This window comes from Meleagris gallopavo, chromosome 10 (genome assembly GCF_905368555.1).
Source record: "Meleagris gallopavo chromosome 10, MGAL_WU_HG_1.1, whole genome shotgun sequence".
Taxonomy (NCBI): Eukaryota; Metazoa; Chordata; class Aves; order Galliformes; family Phasianidae; genus Meleagris; species Meleagris gallopavo.
The window spans coordinates 2,163,843-2,183,436 of NC_139413.1; the positions used below are offsets into that span (position 1 = coordinate 2,163,843).

The following is a 19,594-nucleotide window of genomic DNA, read 5'->3' on the forward strand; positions in this document are numbered from 1 at the left end:
TAGTAATTGTTTTTTCTTTTTTATGAAAGTCATCCTCTGTACCTTGAATACTGGTGAAAGGACTAGCAAGGTTGTTCAAACAAAAATGAAAATGAAAGGCAAATGGAAGAAAAAAGTCTCAACTAACTAAAAATCTTCAAAGAATTAATGATAATGACCTGTTTTCACGACCAAGATCTTGGCAGATCATCCTGCTGACTAGAGAATTAATCTATTATTAGTGTTAAACAGCTTTTATACTACCTCAATGATTGCTTGAAACCATTAAGTTACGGCCTCTATTATCTTAGTTTTTTTCAGAGCGACTTAAATGATTTATGAACTTACTGAATGAAATAATGATAAACCACATTGTCTAAATAAATGTTCATTGTTCTAGGGAAAAATGTCAGTAGGGGGCTTAATACAGTAATCATCTTTAAAATATTAGATTCTGAAAGTAGGTATGTTCTGGAAATTGATTATGATAACATTCACAAAAAATGAAATTCACTCCCCTCCTTGCCATTTGAGTTTCCTCAGGATCTTTGATTAAATGCACCAAACAAATAAGAAGAAATGCAGAGAGATTGTCAAAACACAGACTCCTGCAGTGTTTTATTAAAAAAAAATACAGAAGGCAATCTTGGCATCAATATTCTCTTTTGTTGCCAAGCTAAAACACTCTTGTATTCTTGTCAAACAAACTGACTCCTGAGAACCTTCCTAATCCTGCTGGCTCAGCCAGCACTATTCCCCAGCATCCTATCCAGTGCTGGCACTTGTTTACCTCACTGAGAGAAACTCTACCCTTGTTTTGAAACTGAGTTTTTCTGTACTTAGCTAAGAAAATGCAGTGAGGGTTTAGGGAGAAGCCCTGGCTCTGTTCATTGGCAAAACAATGGAAAGGCATTTGAACGCTGTGGGATTAGGCTCACTGTAACATGCCCTGTTATTTTCTGAGATTTCTGTAAGATTCCATAGGAAAACAGTATCTCTTAAAAATATGGGGTTTTTCATCAGGATTGGCCATGCTTTTCTATAGACTTTCAAAGATTGACTTAGGGCAAATGTTAGGGATTGGTGTCAGAAGTGAGCTTGATTGATGCCTCCTGTGTTCATGAGTAATAGCTTGCTCTTTACCTAGCACAGATGACTTCTCCACATTATTGCCTCACATAAACAAAAGAACTGGAAAGGTAGGAACATTCTGGAAACCAGAACTCACTACCTCCTCTTGGTTCTTCCTCCCTGCCTCCAGCTCCCTTATCCTCGTCTCCCTCACCCTCACAAGCATCCACAGGAACTCAGATTCATTTACTGTTGCTTTTGGAGTTATCCCTGGTTGAAGAAGGCCTCTTTCATAACTGGGGCCATACCTAAATGTGTCCTTTCTTTATCTCCTGCACCTCCCTCTGAGGGCTTCCTTAGGCTCACAGAGCTATTGGAGGCAGTCCATATGTTGTAGCTATAGGAACATCAGTGAAGGACTGAGTTTGAGAGTATCTATTTGATGTAATCAGCAACCTCTTGAAATTACTGGTGAACTCAATTGGCCTTAAGATTTAATTAATCTGGAAGATTTTTAAGAGTTTCTTGTCGGGTGCATGTAGCTTCCCAGTTTAAATTATCTGTTGGTTTTGTGTTTGTTTGTTTCTCTCACCTCATTACAAGGATGTACTTTCCAGAGAATCCTTTGGATAAAAGGTACATAATTTTGATAATAGCAATTGCTAGTTGTAAAGCAACACTAGCTAATAGGTGTTTAGGATCTAGAGGTAAAACACAAATGCTCTCCTATGAAAGGAAGAGTTGCATTTGAAACAAAGCCCTGTAAAGTAAATGCTTTTGCAGAACACTGTTTAGGTATCTCTAGACCTGGAAGTACAGTCATTACGAATTTTTATTTTGCTCAAGTATGTACTTGTGAGAGTAGTTTCAGCAAAGTCAATTTTGTCATGTCTTTATTGTCCCTGTCGTGTCTTTATTGTCCCCAACTACCTAGACTAATAGAGGCTATTCAGGATCATTGCAATCAGAAATGAAACTGATATTTTTCAGATACAGATATTCTTAAGAAATATCCTATAGTTATAATTTTATTTCATTTTTCATAATTATTTTTTTCACTGTAAGAGTCGACAAATGTTTGATTCCTCAGAAATGGAATTTATGTCTTTTTGTTCAGGCTACAGTGCTTCAATAATGAGGCCTCAGTATTGCACTACAAGCACTATTATTACAGCAGAAATCCTCACAATCACAGAAATTCTCTTTGAGCTGCTCTTCTCTATTTCCAGACTATGAACCCCTGTATATAAAAAGAGGACTTTGTACATTCCATAGACTAGGGCTTTGAAACCTTCTGAGAATGATGATACATCTCATTACTGTAGCTTTCATCCACCAGGTTGAATGGAAAATCCCCCAAAGCAAGCTGACCAATTACGATGAAGGCCAGAAGCAATTTACTGATACAGTGAACTTCAGGAAAAGGCAAAAAGAACTCTTCCTTCTATTTATTTCCAACCGATATGGCAATTGTGAAAGATAAACTTGTTTTCTCTTTGGTACATTTATAATCCTGGCTCTCAGTGGCCCAGCAGCGACACTGTGCATACATTTCTATGCCCTGGGAAGCAAAGGCTCTGAAGAGTTGAAGGCAACGGCTGCCCAGTTTGCTAAGCTACCTTGCACTATCATTTGCTAGAGTCACAGGTCGCTGACTACAGTCAGTTCTTTCCTCAATTTCTGCTGTACACATTTGCCCCATTTCTTTTTTTTGATATATCCTGTGCTATTCATCTGCTACTACCCCCCTCATCTTTTGTCTGTTTTGTGTGTGACATTTTGTGTTAAGGAAACTGAGACTCACGGCTGAGCCCTCATAAGGTTTCCAAAGGAACTGACTTATCTAAAGAAGATAAGACCTCTGATGCTGCCAGGACCAAATGAGCCCTTTCGAAAAATTGTCAGTGATAATGGTTTCCAGAGTATGACCAAATGTACAGAAAGTAACAGCACCAAGAAGTGCCATACCACTGCTTTCTTTTTACATGGATGACAGCAGCCATCTCTTTTCAGCCCACCATTTTCCTGAACATTTGTCTTGGGAGAAATAATGAGGACAAATGCTCATTCTCTCAATATCGTACAGTCCCTAAATTTACAGCTGAAGGCAATCTCAGGAAGAGTACAAGGAAATTTAATTCCAGACTGTTGGTGAGGGAAAGAAGTGCAAATCAGGCCATGCACTGTGCACACACACAACTGAATTCAGCAACTTTTTATTAGCACTTTCTGTCAGGAAGGTGGATGTGAAGGAATCCAGTGGTAACTGTGGGCTAAAATATGTTGATAGGGGAGTAAAATAAAACTGATTTTAATGTTGATCCTACTTAACCTCTTATGCAAGTGTTAAAACACTTTAATGAGCATTCAGTTAGGCTTCAGCCTTGCTCACTTTACTATGAAGGTTCAATTATTGAAGCATTACTGGGAGTATAGGAGAGGAAACCATTATGTCTTTACAAAAAATAAACTTTAGTTAGATAGCGTTACTTTCTAGTCCTTTATTTTGTGTTGCTCATGAATAAACATAATCCCTTTTAAGACAGCCTCTGAATAAACTCTTCTGAAGCCACATACACTGTGCTCCACAATTCTTTATGTATCTATATATATATATAGTGAGCTACTCTGTTCTTTAAGACACATTTTTTTCTCCCTCTGCAGACTGCTATTCTACACTTCTTAGGAATACCTACTTGAAATGGGTTTCAGTGGTTACTAAAACCTAGTCCACCATCAGAAGCCCTATGTCTTTTTCCCTTTTCCACTGGTCTTTGTAATGTGGTTTTTCCCAAAACTGTTTTATTCTGATGACTAGAAACCTATGCTGAGTTGTCAGCCTACATTTGTCTGGAGCAAGTTTACATCAATCTGGTTTTCTAACAGCTTTTGGTTGAAATAGTTCTTACCATTCTATGATATGTACACTAACAGGAACTGTAATCTCTTTCATCTCTCCCCCCTCTCCTCTATCTCTCCTCTTTCCCAGCCCCCATATATGCAAAATTTTTTCAGCTCAAAAACCTAGGCTCTTCTTTTTCTTGACTTTTCACATCTATTTCAGATTTTAAATCATTTTTCTTTAACAAATCCACACAATTTTCCTGAGAAAATTTCCTCAGGACGCTATCTGATAGCATAAATACTCCCATATATCTGTAGAAATTACTTCTTCTGACACAATGCAGATTCTTTGCATAATTTCACAGACAGTCTTTCCATGCTGGTAACCTCTTGTCTTGTTCTGTTTGGTTTTAAACTCCTTTGTCCACATAGCTGATTTACATAAACAGCACAGTATTCCTATTGTGGATTAAATAGCAAATTACAAAATCAGGTTTCCTTGCCAAAATACATAGGTTGATCTGAAAATAATGCCTCCTGTTTATTACCATGGAAATTACAACAGGGACAAAGAACGCAATAACACTATTCAATAGAGCGAATTCTCAGCTACAAAACCTAATTTTTCAACACAGCCACCACCATTAGTTATGCATTTTTGTCAGCAATGAACAAGAGCCTGCATGCTGCGCCCATCGAAATCTGCACCAGCAGAAGTGAGCCATTGTCATCACTGCTGAAGTGCACCATCCATCACCTCACTGTGCTCACATCCACCATTTGGTCTCCATCAGCATTCAGCAAGCATCAATGAATGTCAATGGCTGCTTTTTTTTTTTGGAAGAAGGAATTCAATTCCATACCATACCTTTGCCTTATACACACTGTCACATCAGACACTTTTCTGTCAGATTGCCCCTCTGCTGCTTTCTGTCATAAGGCAAGAAAATGTAATGGGATATTGGTGGGAAGGTTCAACCTCTACTGCCAATACCACTAACATCTGCCTCTAATGGCAAGGGCCAGCATCATAAAATAGAAAGCATTACTTTTGGAACATCCCTCTTATTTGCTGTTATTATCTACACAAACCAGCTTCTATCAGATAAACACCTTCCAGAGACACAGCACTTACACTAATTTAGATGTTTTGAACAGCTATCCAGGTGTTTCTCTGACATTTCATATAATATTGGCAATGAATGTCACCATAAACCGTGATAATTATTAAATTTCCTGCAGAAGGACATTTCCTATGAAAAATTATAGGAATATTACTCTGCCATAGAATCAGCATAATCAGCTTACCTCTTCCAGCTTGTACCAGTGTTGGAGACATCAGCCACAATTATTCAGAGTACTGCAAAGCCTGGTTGAAATGTTATTACATATATTTTTGTTTCTTTCACCTGTATCCGGTAGCACTGAAAGTTCCTCTCCTTGAGGAGCAAAGAACTTTACAAGACCAGCTTGTTTGCCCATGGACATAACTGACTTTTAATGCAGCAAGAGTAGATTTTTTTGCTGCTACTCTCCTATAACGTACACATCAGTTGTTTTACTCAAATGATTGTTTTATGGTCAGAAAGCCTGATAGGAAGAGAAGGTGAAGCCTAATTTTATCTTGACAGAACTGCATATGCATAAATTAAGGCCGCCTCCCATAAGAAATCATGCTCAATTAATATGTACATTCTCTCAGTCTCAACCTTTGACATCCTTTATAACAGGTTCATGTTCAGACGAGCAGTTGTTTATAGCGTGGTTACAAAGCAATAGTTTTTGGACTCACTGGCATATGAACAAGATGAAAACAGAAATGCTAGCATGGAGTACATATAGAAATATGCATTCACAGTTTTTTTAGTCTTGAAGTTGGAGTTTATCTGTTTAAAACGCAAGCTTATTCTACAATGTAGGAAGTGAAAATAATTAAGGCTGCTGAACATTTTGGAAAGTAAGAGCCATACATGTGTAGTCTGCCTCCTGCCATACAAACGACAGTACTGGTATGGTAGAAGCAGGCTTTCAGGGATGGAGAGAAGAACAAAGGTAAAGGAGGCCATCCTGTCAGCACTGATTGGAGGGACATCATTTTTGTTGGCCATATAATTCAGCTGAGTCAATGCAGGCCTATGTTTTCCCCTCTTTCTTCCCCTTCTTTACCTCTCCATTTTAATAAGGATTGTGTCCCTGAGGAATCGTTTTCATAAGGTAAAAGATAGGTGAGGAAATGAACAAACCAATTAGACTCCAGATTCTTCAGCCTATGAAAGCTCACAGACAAGCAACAGGGATTAAATTTACATTGTGTGATTCGTAACAAGGTCACCAGTTCTGCATTACTTGCTAAGGGGACTGTATTTTATAGGGAAACTTTGCAGTAAGGTTCATATTTGGAGGACAAAATAAAATAAAAATGCAGTTTTTCCTTTGATTCAGGTAGCTTATGGCCTCTTTCCAGCTCATTCCTTGAAGGGAATAGGCAGAGGATGGAAATAAACACAAGCAACACTCTTTTGTGGATTCATGTAAATTACAGTCAATTAAAACCTATGCACAAACCCAAACGAGCATCAGATATGACTACAGATCTATAAAACCGAACAATGTTTCTGTAATGATGACTCAGAAGAGAAAAAAAAAAAACCTCAAAGACGTGATTGAAAGAACTGAAATGAAATACTATTCCATCTTTCTTGTTTTTAGCAAGATAATTTTGGTTCGCTGTTGACTAATACAGAATTATAGGAATAAAATGCGCTATCTCAGTCTCTGCATTATTGGCTTTACATTATCGGTCCTGACAGCTGGCTTTTAAAATGCAGTAAATATTGGGCAATGCTGTTCTGTTAAGACAAGCCACTTCATCAAGCATATTTCCAAATCACACTTTCTTTTCAAAATATGTTTAATTTCTCTGCGTGTGGCAAAGGAGCCCATTGCAAAATTGACCTGCAACAGAGTGCCCTCTACTGCATGCATTCAGCAAAGAAACACAAAGCAAGTTCCTTAACAATGAAAGCTTGATGTATTGAGTCTTGCAGACTTGTCACAGGGCACTGGCCATTGAACTAAAAAACAGCATGTACCTGAACGCATACAGCACTCTTCCCTTCTTTAAAGAACTGCATACCTCAATGGAATAATAGTTTAAAGTAGGTGTAAAAACTGCACAGGATGTTTCATTGTTTCAAATGAAATCAGCGTGTGTTGTTCCACCAAAAATGGTCTGTGTTTATAGGCTGGAGAGTTATTATCACTTTGGCCTTTTTCTCTTTGCTTCCAAAAAGGATCTACGACAATAAGAGGTAAAAAAAATCTCTGCTTATAGAGTTGTTCTCTCAGACCTTATTTTCTCCTCCTATCTGTTTGCCATTCACTCACTACCACTAAACTGAATTCCCTTTTTCATTCTGATGTCCTTGGTAAACCTATCAGGTTTTCCCGAGTTATGCCTCTTGCAAATGATTAAGAAGATATTTCATCAGTGCTGTCTCAAAGACCAGAAACCAACAGCTTCCGAATGTACCATGAAAGCAATTCTATAGCCAGGCATAAATTCTCAAGTAAGCCTATACTTTTGAAGGAGTCTTCCCATTTTTTCTTCTTTCCTCATTCTCAATCTGACTTGGGCCAGGCTAATGCTGAGGTTCCTGATGGAACAAATACTTTCAGCTGCCATTAAAATAGGAGGGCTCTCAAAGCTCAGTCCTTCATGGATAAGAAAGCTACTTCTAAAACACTGATATAAACTGGTATAAAAAAAAAAAAACATTTGAGTAACATTTGAAATGCCCTTATTTCTACAGTGAAGCCAATGCTTTGCCAGTAGTATCCACGAAGCAACAATTTCATTCTTAAAGTCTCAGCTTACGTCTTTATGAGCAGCTCTGAAAAGCAATTGAACTGGATCTTTCTGCACAAACAAGAGTGTCCCACAGTAACCCCAGAGAGCATCTTTGAATGCCTCAGGATGCCTTAGGACATTTTTCAGTTTGTCACTAGGGCAGACTAGAGGCAGGTAGTAAACACCAACGTTCTCCAAAGCAACACAGTCAGTTACCAACATTTCTTTATACAAAACAGAAACAACACAAGAAGGCATTTCCATAGTACACAGTGCATATACGGCCTTGCATATATTTCAGCCATGAATTGTGTCTGCGGATTTATTCCCACATGTGAAACTTTCCCTTAAGGAAACCCCTGTTGGTAATTTACAACTTCTGAGGATGGTATCTCTGCAATTGCTTTCCCTTTGCTTCATACCTGTAAATCTTGTATCTTGTGCTAAATCCCTGTCGACTTCTGTCCACAAAATCTGTGTATTCCTGTGAACGATGGAAGGGTCCCTTATCAGAGAGGAGCCAGTCGAAGGGGCTTGTGGCATGCTGATCCGAAACAGCAGCAACTGCTAAAACCCAGCAATGAAGACTCAGTGCTATCCACTCCCATAGAGCCATCAGAGAGAACAATTCAGCACCAGCACTGCATCGCCATATCATGCTTCCACTGGGGACTTAGAGCCTTCATTCTCTTAGCTTTCCCTCAACACCTAGACAAAATACACAGTCAATTAGATAAGCACACACTAGGCATCCCTTGGAAGCAGAAACAAGTTTCCTTTCTTTCAGCTTAAAGAGATAGTGGCCTCTACTTTATTACATATTACATTAACATAAACCCCACTAGGCTAGTTAACATTGGAGTGTTTCAGTACTTCAAACGCTGTGAAACTAATGTCTTCATTAACATCATCAGCGATAATATTTACTGTTGAAGGGAAACCTTCACAAATTGTCATGGGAGGGATTGTTGGTTTTTTTTTTCTTTTTTTCGTTATTTTTCCCTCCCCCATAACACCGATCATTAATGAAAAATATACAACAGAAGAATTATTGCCTTTTAGCATCAGTTCAAAAGCGTTCAGCAATGTCTATGCATTAAGATTTCAGTTCACTTACTAGACAGAAAACAGGCGAGATTCAGAAGAGCCAGCCTGCTTTCCTTTTTTTTGTCCTTAGAAAAGTCACTTAATGGCTTGCCTTCACTGCACACTTAGTTATTAGGATCAAGTCGTCCTGTTCCAACTAGCGTAGCCGGACAAAGAGCAAGTATGTTGTTTAGCTGTACTGGAGCTACCCAGAGGGATGAGTTCAATGAGATATGCAGGCTTCAGATCCTGCAATTTTAAGTATCCCTAACAGCAGCACTTGACCTGCAGTCCGATTCACTTCAATTGAATGGCTCGATCTAGAAATACTATTGATATTGAGCCTTGGAAATTGTTTGGGTGCCCAATTAAAAATCAGTAATCAATCATAAACTCTATTTAAGAATTATTCAGTGAAGACAAGCCAGTTTTTTCCTATACCTCAGTCTCATAACTGTGAAATGGAACAATGATTCTTTATCTTGCTCAGATTTTGTGAAAATATCTATTCAAGAGCATGAACTCCCAGAAATACTGAAATATACAGAAACAATCCATTTTGATTTTCAGTGTAAGATAAAACAACACAGAATTAAGCAGAATATGCTAATGTGAGGGCTTTCATTTTTCTAGTTGATGAAATGATGCGAATATGTGCTCATGAAAAACATTTTTTAATTCACAGTCAAATAAAACAGCACTCGTTATGACATTTTTACTGTGCCCCCGCTATGATTTTTTTTTTTTTCTTGGCAGGAACTTTTTTTGTCTGCATCAGTAATTTAATTTTCAAGTATATCCCAAATACAGGTTGCTTCCAAAGAACCGTACTGCAAATACACACTCTTTAACACCCATCCATTATACTGAAAATGTTGTAGCTGAATAAACACGCTCTCTCCTAATTTCTCACCATTAATATTCTAAAGAGTCTTTGGTATAGATTTTAAACATAACTGTTGCAGGATGCAAACTGCCTCCAAAAGAGAAGTTCATTTGGACCAACAGGAATTTACAGCCTAAGAAAGTAATAATCATCTGTTATCTCAACCAGAGAAAGTTTGTTGTTTTCTTAGTACAAATGTAAATGTTTGTAAAATGTGATTTTGACCTGATCCTGCAAACATTAAATGCGTAAGTAATCTCACTGAGAAAAGACTATTCATATATTTCACACTGAACATATGTCAGAGCACTGAGTTGTAATCGTGGTAGTTTATGATCATGAAACACAGTCTGCATTAATTTTATAAATCCTTTTGAAATGAGATTCTGCAGCAAAGAACTCTCTTAACTGTTATTTGTACTCTCAAGCAATCACTGACATGCAAAAAACCCTGCAGATCTGTGAATGCTGTGTGAAGCTCCCGTATCTTCTCTCCAGACTGGTGTTTCTTTCTTTCACAGACTGGTGTTTATTTGTGTGAGGTTACACTACTGTGCAAACTTCATGGCATCCCATGAACAAGGGTGCATAGATCTGAAGCAAAACAGAAAAGCAATAGCTGACTCTCCTGGGCTATAAAAGCCATCATGATTATTTAATTACCATTTCCTGATAAGAATTAGCTCACAATGAATGTAGAAGCCAGGCTTTAACATTCACCCTCTCCCTCCTACCATCACATGCCTATAAGCAGGAAAAAATGTATTGCACAACAAATCCATCCCCCTCTTTCAACTTCTCAACAAGCTAGAAAGACTGTGGGCATGATTTCTTTACATTATCTACAGTTCTAAAGGGCATAATGAGAATTGTAATTTTTTACACCTAATGTTGTTATCAGATTGAGAGCTAAGACAGTGTTCTATGTTTTATAAATTAACTTCTGAATTGAAAAAAAAATCATATAATGGTTTAATGTACAAGAGATAAGAGTTTACTCTTTTGGGTCTCTATTAACAATGAAGTGTTTCAGGGCATTATACTGTCATGACGACTAATTGAGCTTCTTTTGAATTTAAAATGATAATAGTGAGACTGGAAAATGAATTGCTATGTATAGGTAGCATCTTCCTACATCCAAAGGAACAGTGAAGAGCTATCCTCTGTATTAGCCTTAACACTACACTTCATGCTATGTCATAAATTTACCACCAGCAAAGCACCTTTAGAGAAACTGTGCAGTGACAGAAGAAAATTATCTCCTTGTATAAAAAATAAATGAATTTTTCCAAAAGAGTTTAAATATTCAGCTGGTCAATGGGGAGAGCAAAACAACGCGTGTGTTTCTAACTGATACTTATCCACTTGTGCATATTGCCCAGTCATTGCAGAAACAGCCCGCATATCATGATTCTCAGAACACCCTTGAGAGAGAAATTTTTACCTCAGTTTAACAAACAGGAAACTGAAGCATGAAAAGACCAAGGTTAAGATTTTGCAAGCTGCCAAAGGGGTTTAAATGTGTATTCTGTGTTAAAAGACAGATTTGAAAATCTCAGCCTAAGGAATTTTCCTAAGGTTACATTGCGAAAGATCTCTCAAGATTTTAAATACTCAAATTCACTAACAAATTCAAATGCCCAGAAAACAATTTTCAAATATAGGTATGTGGAACATACAGAGGTCATATTTAGAACAGCCACCACAGAATTCCAGGAAGGAATGATCTGAATTAAATTTGCAGGAGAGCACCTGCTGTCTTCAGGGTGGGCTGTGAGAACTGAAAAATAAACAAGCGCCTGGTAAATAACTGAGGTGGTGGATTTTAGAACAGAAGAGACACTCTGTAAAGAAGATGCTTCAAATAAAACTGGCATATCAACACGCTGCCTCTTTAAAGTGCTAGCTTAGAGGACAATTACCAAGCATAGGTGCACAGCCAAATTACTTTTTGCTATCCCCAGCGTTTCACCCAACTACTACTTGCAAATGCTGATGAGTCTTCATCCTTTCCCCTTCTAAATTCTGAGGTTATATTTTTATATATAATTTTTATATTTTTTAGAAATCTGTTAGAAATCTGTGGTTCTCACAGGCATTAATGCAAAATGGTCTTGACTGGGTAACTTCTGGGAATACTTCTGGGAAAGCTATGCCTTATGTTTCATGAACACGTAAAGGGTGCTGAAGATTGGTAAACTCCATGTATTAATTCCAGCTGAAAATGTAGTCCTGGCAAGCACAAAACAAACACTGTGACCACTGAGCCAAATGTCACCAAGCTTCACCTGGCAGCAAGTCTACAGGAAATCTGTAACCTTTTTGTTCTCTATTTTATGGTACAACACAGCAAATTTATCTTCTTTTTTTTTTTCAGGAAAATTCTTCTAACATTAGAAATGATATATGATTGCATAGGAGTGGGTTATAAGGCCATTAAACTGCTGCACCTAAAAGTTCAAAATTTAAGTGTTTGCTTTATTCCTGCATTGAGCTCTCTTGCATAAAGACCATGAACTGATAAATCACGTATACTAAATTACACACGGTAAGTCTATGAACATAGCCTGAAATATCCTTTCCACTGTTACACATGGAACAATGCTTGCACAATCTCTGTCAGCATCAGAGAAATGAATGCAGCACTGTCTCCATCATTCTCCCTTTTTGCTTCTTAGAGGAATCTCCTTCTGACAGTGTAAAGGCCGAAGACCTTTGGTTTAGAATTAGAACTTAGAATTCTGTGAAAACAGTGAAACAACCCAGTTCTCTGATGGAAGGATGATGTCCTTCTATGCTGGAAGGATTCTGTTGGATAAAAACTTACTTTGTGGTAAAATGTTTAGGTTTGTAATTCTCAGATATGTTCTTTTAAAGTAAACTATTGGGTTATCATGAAAAAGATGTTCTCCACAAGTGAAAGTTTAATGTCTCCCAGATTGTGTTTTCAAATGCAAATCATAAATCTAGTTTTCTTTAAATTAAGCAACATAATAATTGATAAATACGTTTCCCTTTAAGAACAATGGCAACAACAACAACTCTGTGTGTCAGAGATTACTCATTGCTGTAAGATCATGGGCTAATCAGCTGATGACCCTGCATTTTCACTTCTTCATCCGAATTGTGGAGATGATCTCGTCCTCAATTTTTGGCATATTAACAACTAAAGGAATGAGATTTAGGGATGTGTTTGTCCTTGAAATTCTCACACAGTCCAGTGTAAACAGAACAGCCAAGAAGCTGATGATGTGCCATGGAATAAAAGAGCAGAATGTTCTGGAATGGGTATGGGCTACACAGGAGGAAGAAAAAGCAGGGAATGTGCTATGCTCTGCTCTCAGCCATTACATGGATCTTGTTCTTCAAACAGATATATCCATAGAATAAACTCTGCCAAGCTAAACTTTCTGAAGGGTAGCAAAAGGACACATGAAATAAAGTTCTGTCTTGCTCTCCTAAGCAGCCATTTGACAGTGGTTAACTTTCACAAGTTAGCTTTCAACTACCAAAAGGACAGTGCAGTGACTAGAAAGGCAGGATGTACATCTGGCAGAACAAAAAAAAAGAATAGAGTTTAGGGAATTAACGGATGGATAACTCTGTCTGCCATGAGATCTGATAGACGTGAGGTTGAAGATACAGCTGCTGCTAGGATGCAAAAGTAGAAAGCACCTAGGTAGAATGTATGGTCAACAGATGATTTTCTGGGGGGGGTTTGCATCAGCTTGTTTTCTGTTGTTCAGGTGAGGCCTAGGAACAGTCATCAAATGAAGGCTCAAAAGCAGATATGTTGGCAAATCTGAAAGAAGAAAATAATTCTACACTCAACATCCTTAAATGAATTCTGGACTTAAAAATACATAGGATCTTCGTATCAGGTCTTGATGTTTGCTTCGACTACATGCACCTTATTAGAAACACATTTTCTTTGTTCAGAGCTTCACCCATTGCTGAATTTCAGCTTTCTTCTCTACTCTCTATGTGAGACAAGGATAAAACTACAGTAGTTACACACCCAAAAGCCAAAATAAAGAACAAATGGGATGTCTGATTTTAGCTCTGTTTGGAATATGAGTTTTGATTGTCATGGTTTGCATGGTTGCCAAAGGAAAGTGCATTGGTGTTTGCTCTGTATGAGCAGCAATTCACCACTGCAGTGTCTGTGAGCATGTAACTGGATGTACCCACATGATTTTTATTGTATCTCTGTACAGATAGTGCCAGTTTCCTTAGTCCTTGAAGTACACCTCAGCTGTCAGGTATGCTGAGGTAATTGTTTTCATGCCTGATACTTCTAAAACACCTTTTTTTTTTTTTTTTTTTTTTTTTTCCTTTGCTGCTCAGATAATGTAAAAAGCCCTTAGGTACGCCTTCAATCTGCTAACCCAAGTTCATCCTCCTTTGCAAACCTCCTGTTTCAGCTGACAAAATAGGGCAGCATCCCCAAATTACAATTTCAGGTTTTCTACCTTAAAGAGTTAGGCTGCTCCTCTGGGGAGCATTCTGAGGGGAAGAAGTGAACTGCTGGGGCCACGGGTGGGCCTCAGTGGCCCTGGCTTCCCTCTACCAAGCCAGGGCTCGGGGCTCCTGAGCCTTCCATCCCTGCCCGACAGGTTTGTCTGTCTCATCCCCAGCCACTGTCTCATCTTTGGGCTCACTGGCTGGACCTCAGGCCTGGCTGACCAGGCCACTGGCAGGCCCCTGCATGGCTACCAGCCCCACACTGTTCACCCTCATTGGCTTCTGGGACCACTGAGGCCCGTGCCCACCTGGACCATAGCATATGCTGGCTCTGGCTGCATACGCTGGCTTTTTAGCACTCTCTCAGTTCTCATAAACCAAGTGTGGCAGTTCTCCTTTACCACATAAAGGCACCTCACAGTGCATGATTTATGGAAGAATGTGAGAGTGCCCTGAACATATGAATTGTGGTGGTACGTGAAAAAGAGAGAGAAATTCACCCACTCTTTGTGGCATCTCAGCTCCTCATCTAAGATTCCTCTCTATGTCCTTTGGAAATAAAATCCAACGGTCACACAAGGAGCTAAAACAATGTTAAATTCTGGAACATCTGAGCAGGACTCTGCCTGATCTCTGCGTATCAGGCACCCAGGATGCCATGAAGCCACAGTAAAGTCTGATGCTTTCAGAGCTGCAAAGCTGCTCCAGGCTGAACGACTGTATAAAAGTTCTTAGGCCTTTATGTTTCCATGAGTGTACATGAGCTATCCCGTATACAAAAATATTTGCATGTAGTACAGTACATGACATTTCAGTCTTGCCATTCCATCTCACGTTACTCTAAGTATTCTTCTAAACATCCAAAAATTTTTAATGAATACATCTGATAGAATGAAAAGAATAAGAATGGAAATAGCACAAGGTCTCTTAGGAAAAAAAAAAAAAAAAAAGGAGAATTTATTCTAAAGGAATTTCTGTTCACAAAAATCCTAATGGGAAATAGATATTTAGAAACTTGTATTCCAGCTAACCGGAATTTTAAAAACTTAATGCTTAACCTAAAATATTCAATATCCTCCTGTGCAATGATCTTTTTGGATGTATATTATTACTGATGCTTAAGTAGGTCTTTAGATGCCTTCTAAAATGGGAGGAAGCATCTATATACAGGCTGTACACTAAGACTTTAGTTTAAGATTTTCAAATCTAAGGACCAGGTTCAATATAAGTAATCACTGGTGACTGCAAAAGGACTCATATAAGGCTAAAAGGAGATGGAAATTTTTGCTCAGCAACAATTTGTTGACCTGAAGAAAATGCATTTCAGAGAGGGAACAATTCTTGGAGCAAAGTTGCATTGCATTATAATTCTGATTTTAGCATAGAAACATTGATAAGTCCCTTAACATTCAGTTAATATCCAGTTTCCATACTGGTGTCTCTTTTCCTGATAAGATCAGGAACCAAGGGTATTGTGAAATCTGACAAATCAGTATCTATAGAGTGCTTTCAAATAATTTGATGACAAAAATGGTATAAGGTAAAAAAGAAAACATTCAGTCTATTAATGGAGTACCCAACTATTTTTGTAGCTACTTAAAATATATGGTTGTGAAGATTCTATAACAAATGCTCAGAAAAGGAAATGGCAGCCTTGGACAAAATAGAAGTTTCCTTAAAGTTACTGACATTCTAATATTGTTTGTAAAATGATGAAGACAAAAAATAATGAGATGCAGTTATCCTCTGGTCTTAAGATGGGGCAAAGAGGGACAAAGAAGCAATTGAATGAAGTAAGGACATACAGACAAAATCTAGCTGACAGCCAAGTTTCATGTTCTTCCAGTCCCTCAGATATCTAACCAAATCCATAATCCCATACTTGTTTCAAATTCTGACAATTAAAGTCATGGGTTTGAGGTTTCTAGAAACCAATTTGTCAGTTTATGTGCCTTAGTTCAAGTATGGGATATTGCTCTATAGCATTAGCTAAGTAACATCTGATGGAGAATTTGCACTCTTCTTGATTTTATTTTCCATGTGAAAATTAGTTTAGACCAGTAGTTAGAAATAATCTCCATAAAAATCTAATAGAACGTCATTTGTCTTTCACAAACATCTCTGGATTCATTTCAATAAGAATGGTTGATTTTATGTATTTTGTTTCTTACTGTTGATATCTAATAAAATGGTAATGTTTTTGTTTTGCTTTTCCATTAGGTCCTTCAGACAAAGGTGCTCCAGAGCTCGTAATGTATTTTACAGCTGATTTCACAGATGGTGGAGCTGATTTTCAGCTGTTGTAAATGGACGGTTAAAATACCTTGCAGATTCCCAGGCTTCAGCTCATTTATGCTAGCAGAAAAGAAAAAAAAAATAGATTTATACCACCAAAGCCTTATTGGAAAAAAATGTGTAACCTGTTGTGCGTGCTGCCTAGACAGAACTCAGAGGATTCAAGAGCCCAAAGCTCAGAGTCTGATCCTTCTGTAAACTGCTGCATTTGACTTTGTGTAAGATCCTTTGCCGGAACATTCTAAGCCTATAACTAGTATATGGGCAATAGCCAGATCCTCTTAAATGTTCGTGTTAAAGCTATTAATTTTTTATAGTGAGAGAGGGACTTTATGGCTGACTGAACAAAGATTTGAGCTTCGGCAAGTCAGTCTGGACCTAATTGCATCTTAGGATGGATAATATACAAGGCTTGGTTGTAAAAGTAATAATTATGTCATGTGTACTGGGCAGCCTGCAATCTCATATAAATACAGCAGTGAAGCTTCCTCATAAATCTTCTTCTTATACATGATTATGAGACATTAGTTTAGGGAAAATAAAAGTTGTTTGTCACTTTTTGGACAAATTTAGAAGAAATTACAAAATTAGAAAGAAAAAAAAAAAACCAAGAAAAAAAAATAAAAAATCTGTTAAAAGATACCCTTCTTGTGAACATCAGGTTATGAGAAAAGAAAGTCTGAGCTACAGTCTCGTCACCAATTACAATCTCCCAACTGTTTTAATTTAGCTAAGTGATAGTCTGAAACCATGGTGCTGCAAAATTATCACTATTTCTTGTTGCAGTTGATAGACAAGCACATTCTGATTTAATAGAGAGATGTTAAGCAAATGTCAAAAAGCTTTAAACTTTCCTCTAGTATCTTTTCAGTGCAGAACAGGGGACACATTGTCTACATTTCTTCTTAGAGAATACAGATCAGTGCAATCTCTCTAGATACGAGGAACATAAGATATCTTTATTACATCATCACCTTTTTTTTTTTTTTCCCTCCAGAAAGACTGAAAAAATGTTCTAGACTTTACCTAGCCAAGATAGACCTGCAGGGAAATATTTTATGAATATCTTTAAAAAAGAGCCCCTACTGTTTCTCCAAACAATGCAAATAAACATGATAAACATATGTTAACATATAGCTTAAATGTAGTTAGTAGGTTACTAAAGCTTTTACTTTTTAAGCTAATAAGTCAGATTCATCTCCCACTGGAGCAGTAATTAAACAAAGAGAATATCATCAACTAATGGCCATCACCAGCTAATGGCTCTCTGTGAAATAAATTCATTTCCAGAGGCTGACAGCAGGATAAGTCTCAACGTGCATAAACATGCTTTACATTAAGAAGCATCTTCATTAGAAATGTTGTTACAAAACTGAGGAATAAGGTAATTAATCCAATAAATGCTGAGCAGCCACACGTTGCTAAAGAACAGAGATGGGTGCCATCTCTGCCATGTATACCTGTCCACATTTCAAGACGGAGGAACAAAAGGAGGAAAGCTAACATTCTGCTTCCGCTGTGCTAAGTATTTCCTATAAGACAGTGCTGATATGATCACTGTTAAGATGCCAAAGTACACATCTATACAGTACATTTATGTACAATTCATCTTCAAAAAAAGGACAGTTCTAGACTTTGGAGTTATATATTAAGCTAAAAAAAATAATAATAATAAAAAGATAAAATTTGCTGTAATGAACATCTGCTCTGTGTGACCTTCAAACTTCCAAAGAATAAGGACCATTACATTTTAGGTGAAAGCTAGCTATTTAATAGTGTATTCCTAGGCTGCCACCTTAACCCACTGTACCGTACCATTTTTCAGTGTTTTACACCTGTGAAGGTAAGACACAGAATAGAGTTTCAAATAGGAAAAAAATGAGAGGAAAGGAAGGGAAGGGAAAGGAAGGGAAGGGAGGAAGGGAAGGGAAGGGAAGGGAAGGGAAGGGAAGGGAAGGGAAGGGAAGGGAATGTGTAATGGATTTTAATAATCCCATTTAACTTTAGAGTCATCCATGGTCAGTTAACCGGGTATTTTTGTTATTTCCAATGGTTAGTAAGCACTGAAAGAGCTAAATTAGCTCTTCAGAGTTCTCAGTAGTCATGAATGATATGGGATTAAAGATACAGACTAGTGCTCTGATTCCCCAGATTTAAGTCCTTTACTTGCAGTGTATGATAAATATCCTAAAAGCCACGTTTCTCATTAATCATGTGCTGGAAAATGTGGAAGTGAAAGTGTTACTGCAAATGAGTAGAATTTTTTAATCGCCATTAATGTGAGTGCTACAGCAAAGGTACCTGACTGATGAGCCTTGAGATCTCACCTCGTTATTAGAGAAACCACTACAGCTTAATAGCATTAATTTAGCTAACGGTACATATTGCCTGGTCAATCTTCTTTTGAAGACTGAACAAAATCTGTGGCTTTTGTGAAAGGCTCATTAAATATGTAAAGCTTTGACATGACAGAGGGTGTCCTTGTTTCCTCTTGCCAGCTCGTTATTTTGTGGCACACAGAGTAAATGGAGACTTTCAACGGGAGATGGGAAAACGCCTGTGCTAATAATTGATCACATGTATGACCCAGGGCAAAAGAGCAATTACACATATCATATGTGTGGAGGAATGGATGGATGGATAGGTATGGTGCATGTTATACGTATTTATATACTCTTGTGTATATGTATATAAAAACTATCTGTGTATATTCACACTTACTATACTACATGTAAGCTATTAATGTCAGAGCTAGGAAGCCTAAACAACCCTTTACAGTTTCAGCAGCAGGATGTGCTGTCGTGATGTACTGAATGCCTGCAGCTCAGTGGAACTCTTCAGAAAATGGAACTCTTCATGTTCTTCAACTTTACACAGAAAAATGTTGATTTATCAGTGATGGCAGAATACTAAGATGTAAAGAAACATGAGATCACATTAAAAAATCTTCAATTCTTTACTATTTTAATGATATCTGAGCCAAGATATGCAATGCCTTGTACAACTCTGTATGCAGCAAGTAGCATCATGAAGCTTGTTTTGCTTTTTTTCTAAAACTGAAGTTTATTTTGGTTCCAAATTATTATCTTGGAAATTGATCTTGCTTTCAGTGAAGTTAA

General features: G+C 37.7%; 1 protein-coding gene across 1 annotated transcript in view; it reads right to left on the minus strand.

The window, feature by feature from the left end:
• BRINP3 (BMP/retinoic acid inducible neural specific 3) overlaps positions 1 to 19,594 on the minus strand; it is a 201,499-nt gene that overhangs the window by 176,472 nt on the left and 5,433 nt on the right. Inside the window, exon 2 of the mRNA XM_010715542.4 lies at positions 8,167 to 8,452. Coding sequence (XP_010713844.1) covers positions 8,167 to 8,402 — 236 coding nt within the window. The 5' untranslated portion in view covers positions 8,403 to 8,452. The remainder of the gene's footprint in view (positions 1 to 8,166; positions 8,453 to 19,594) is intronic.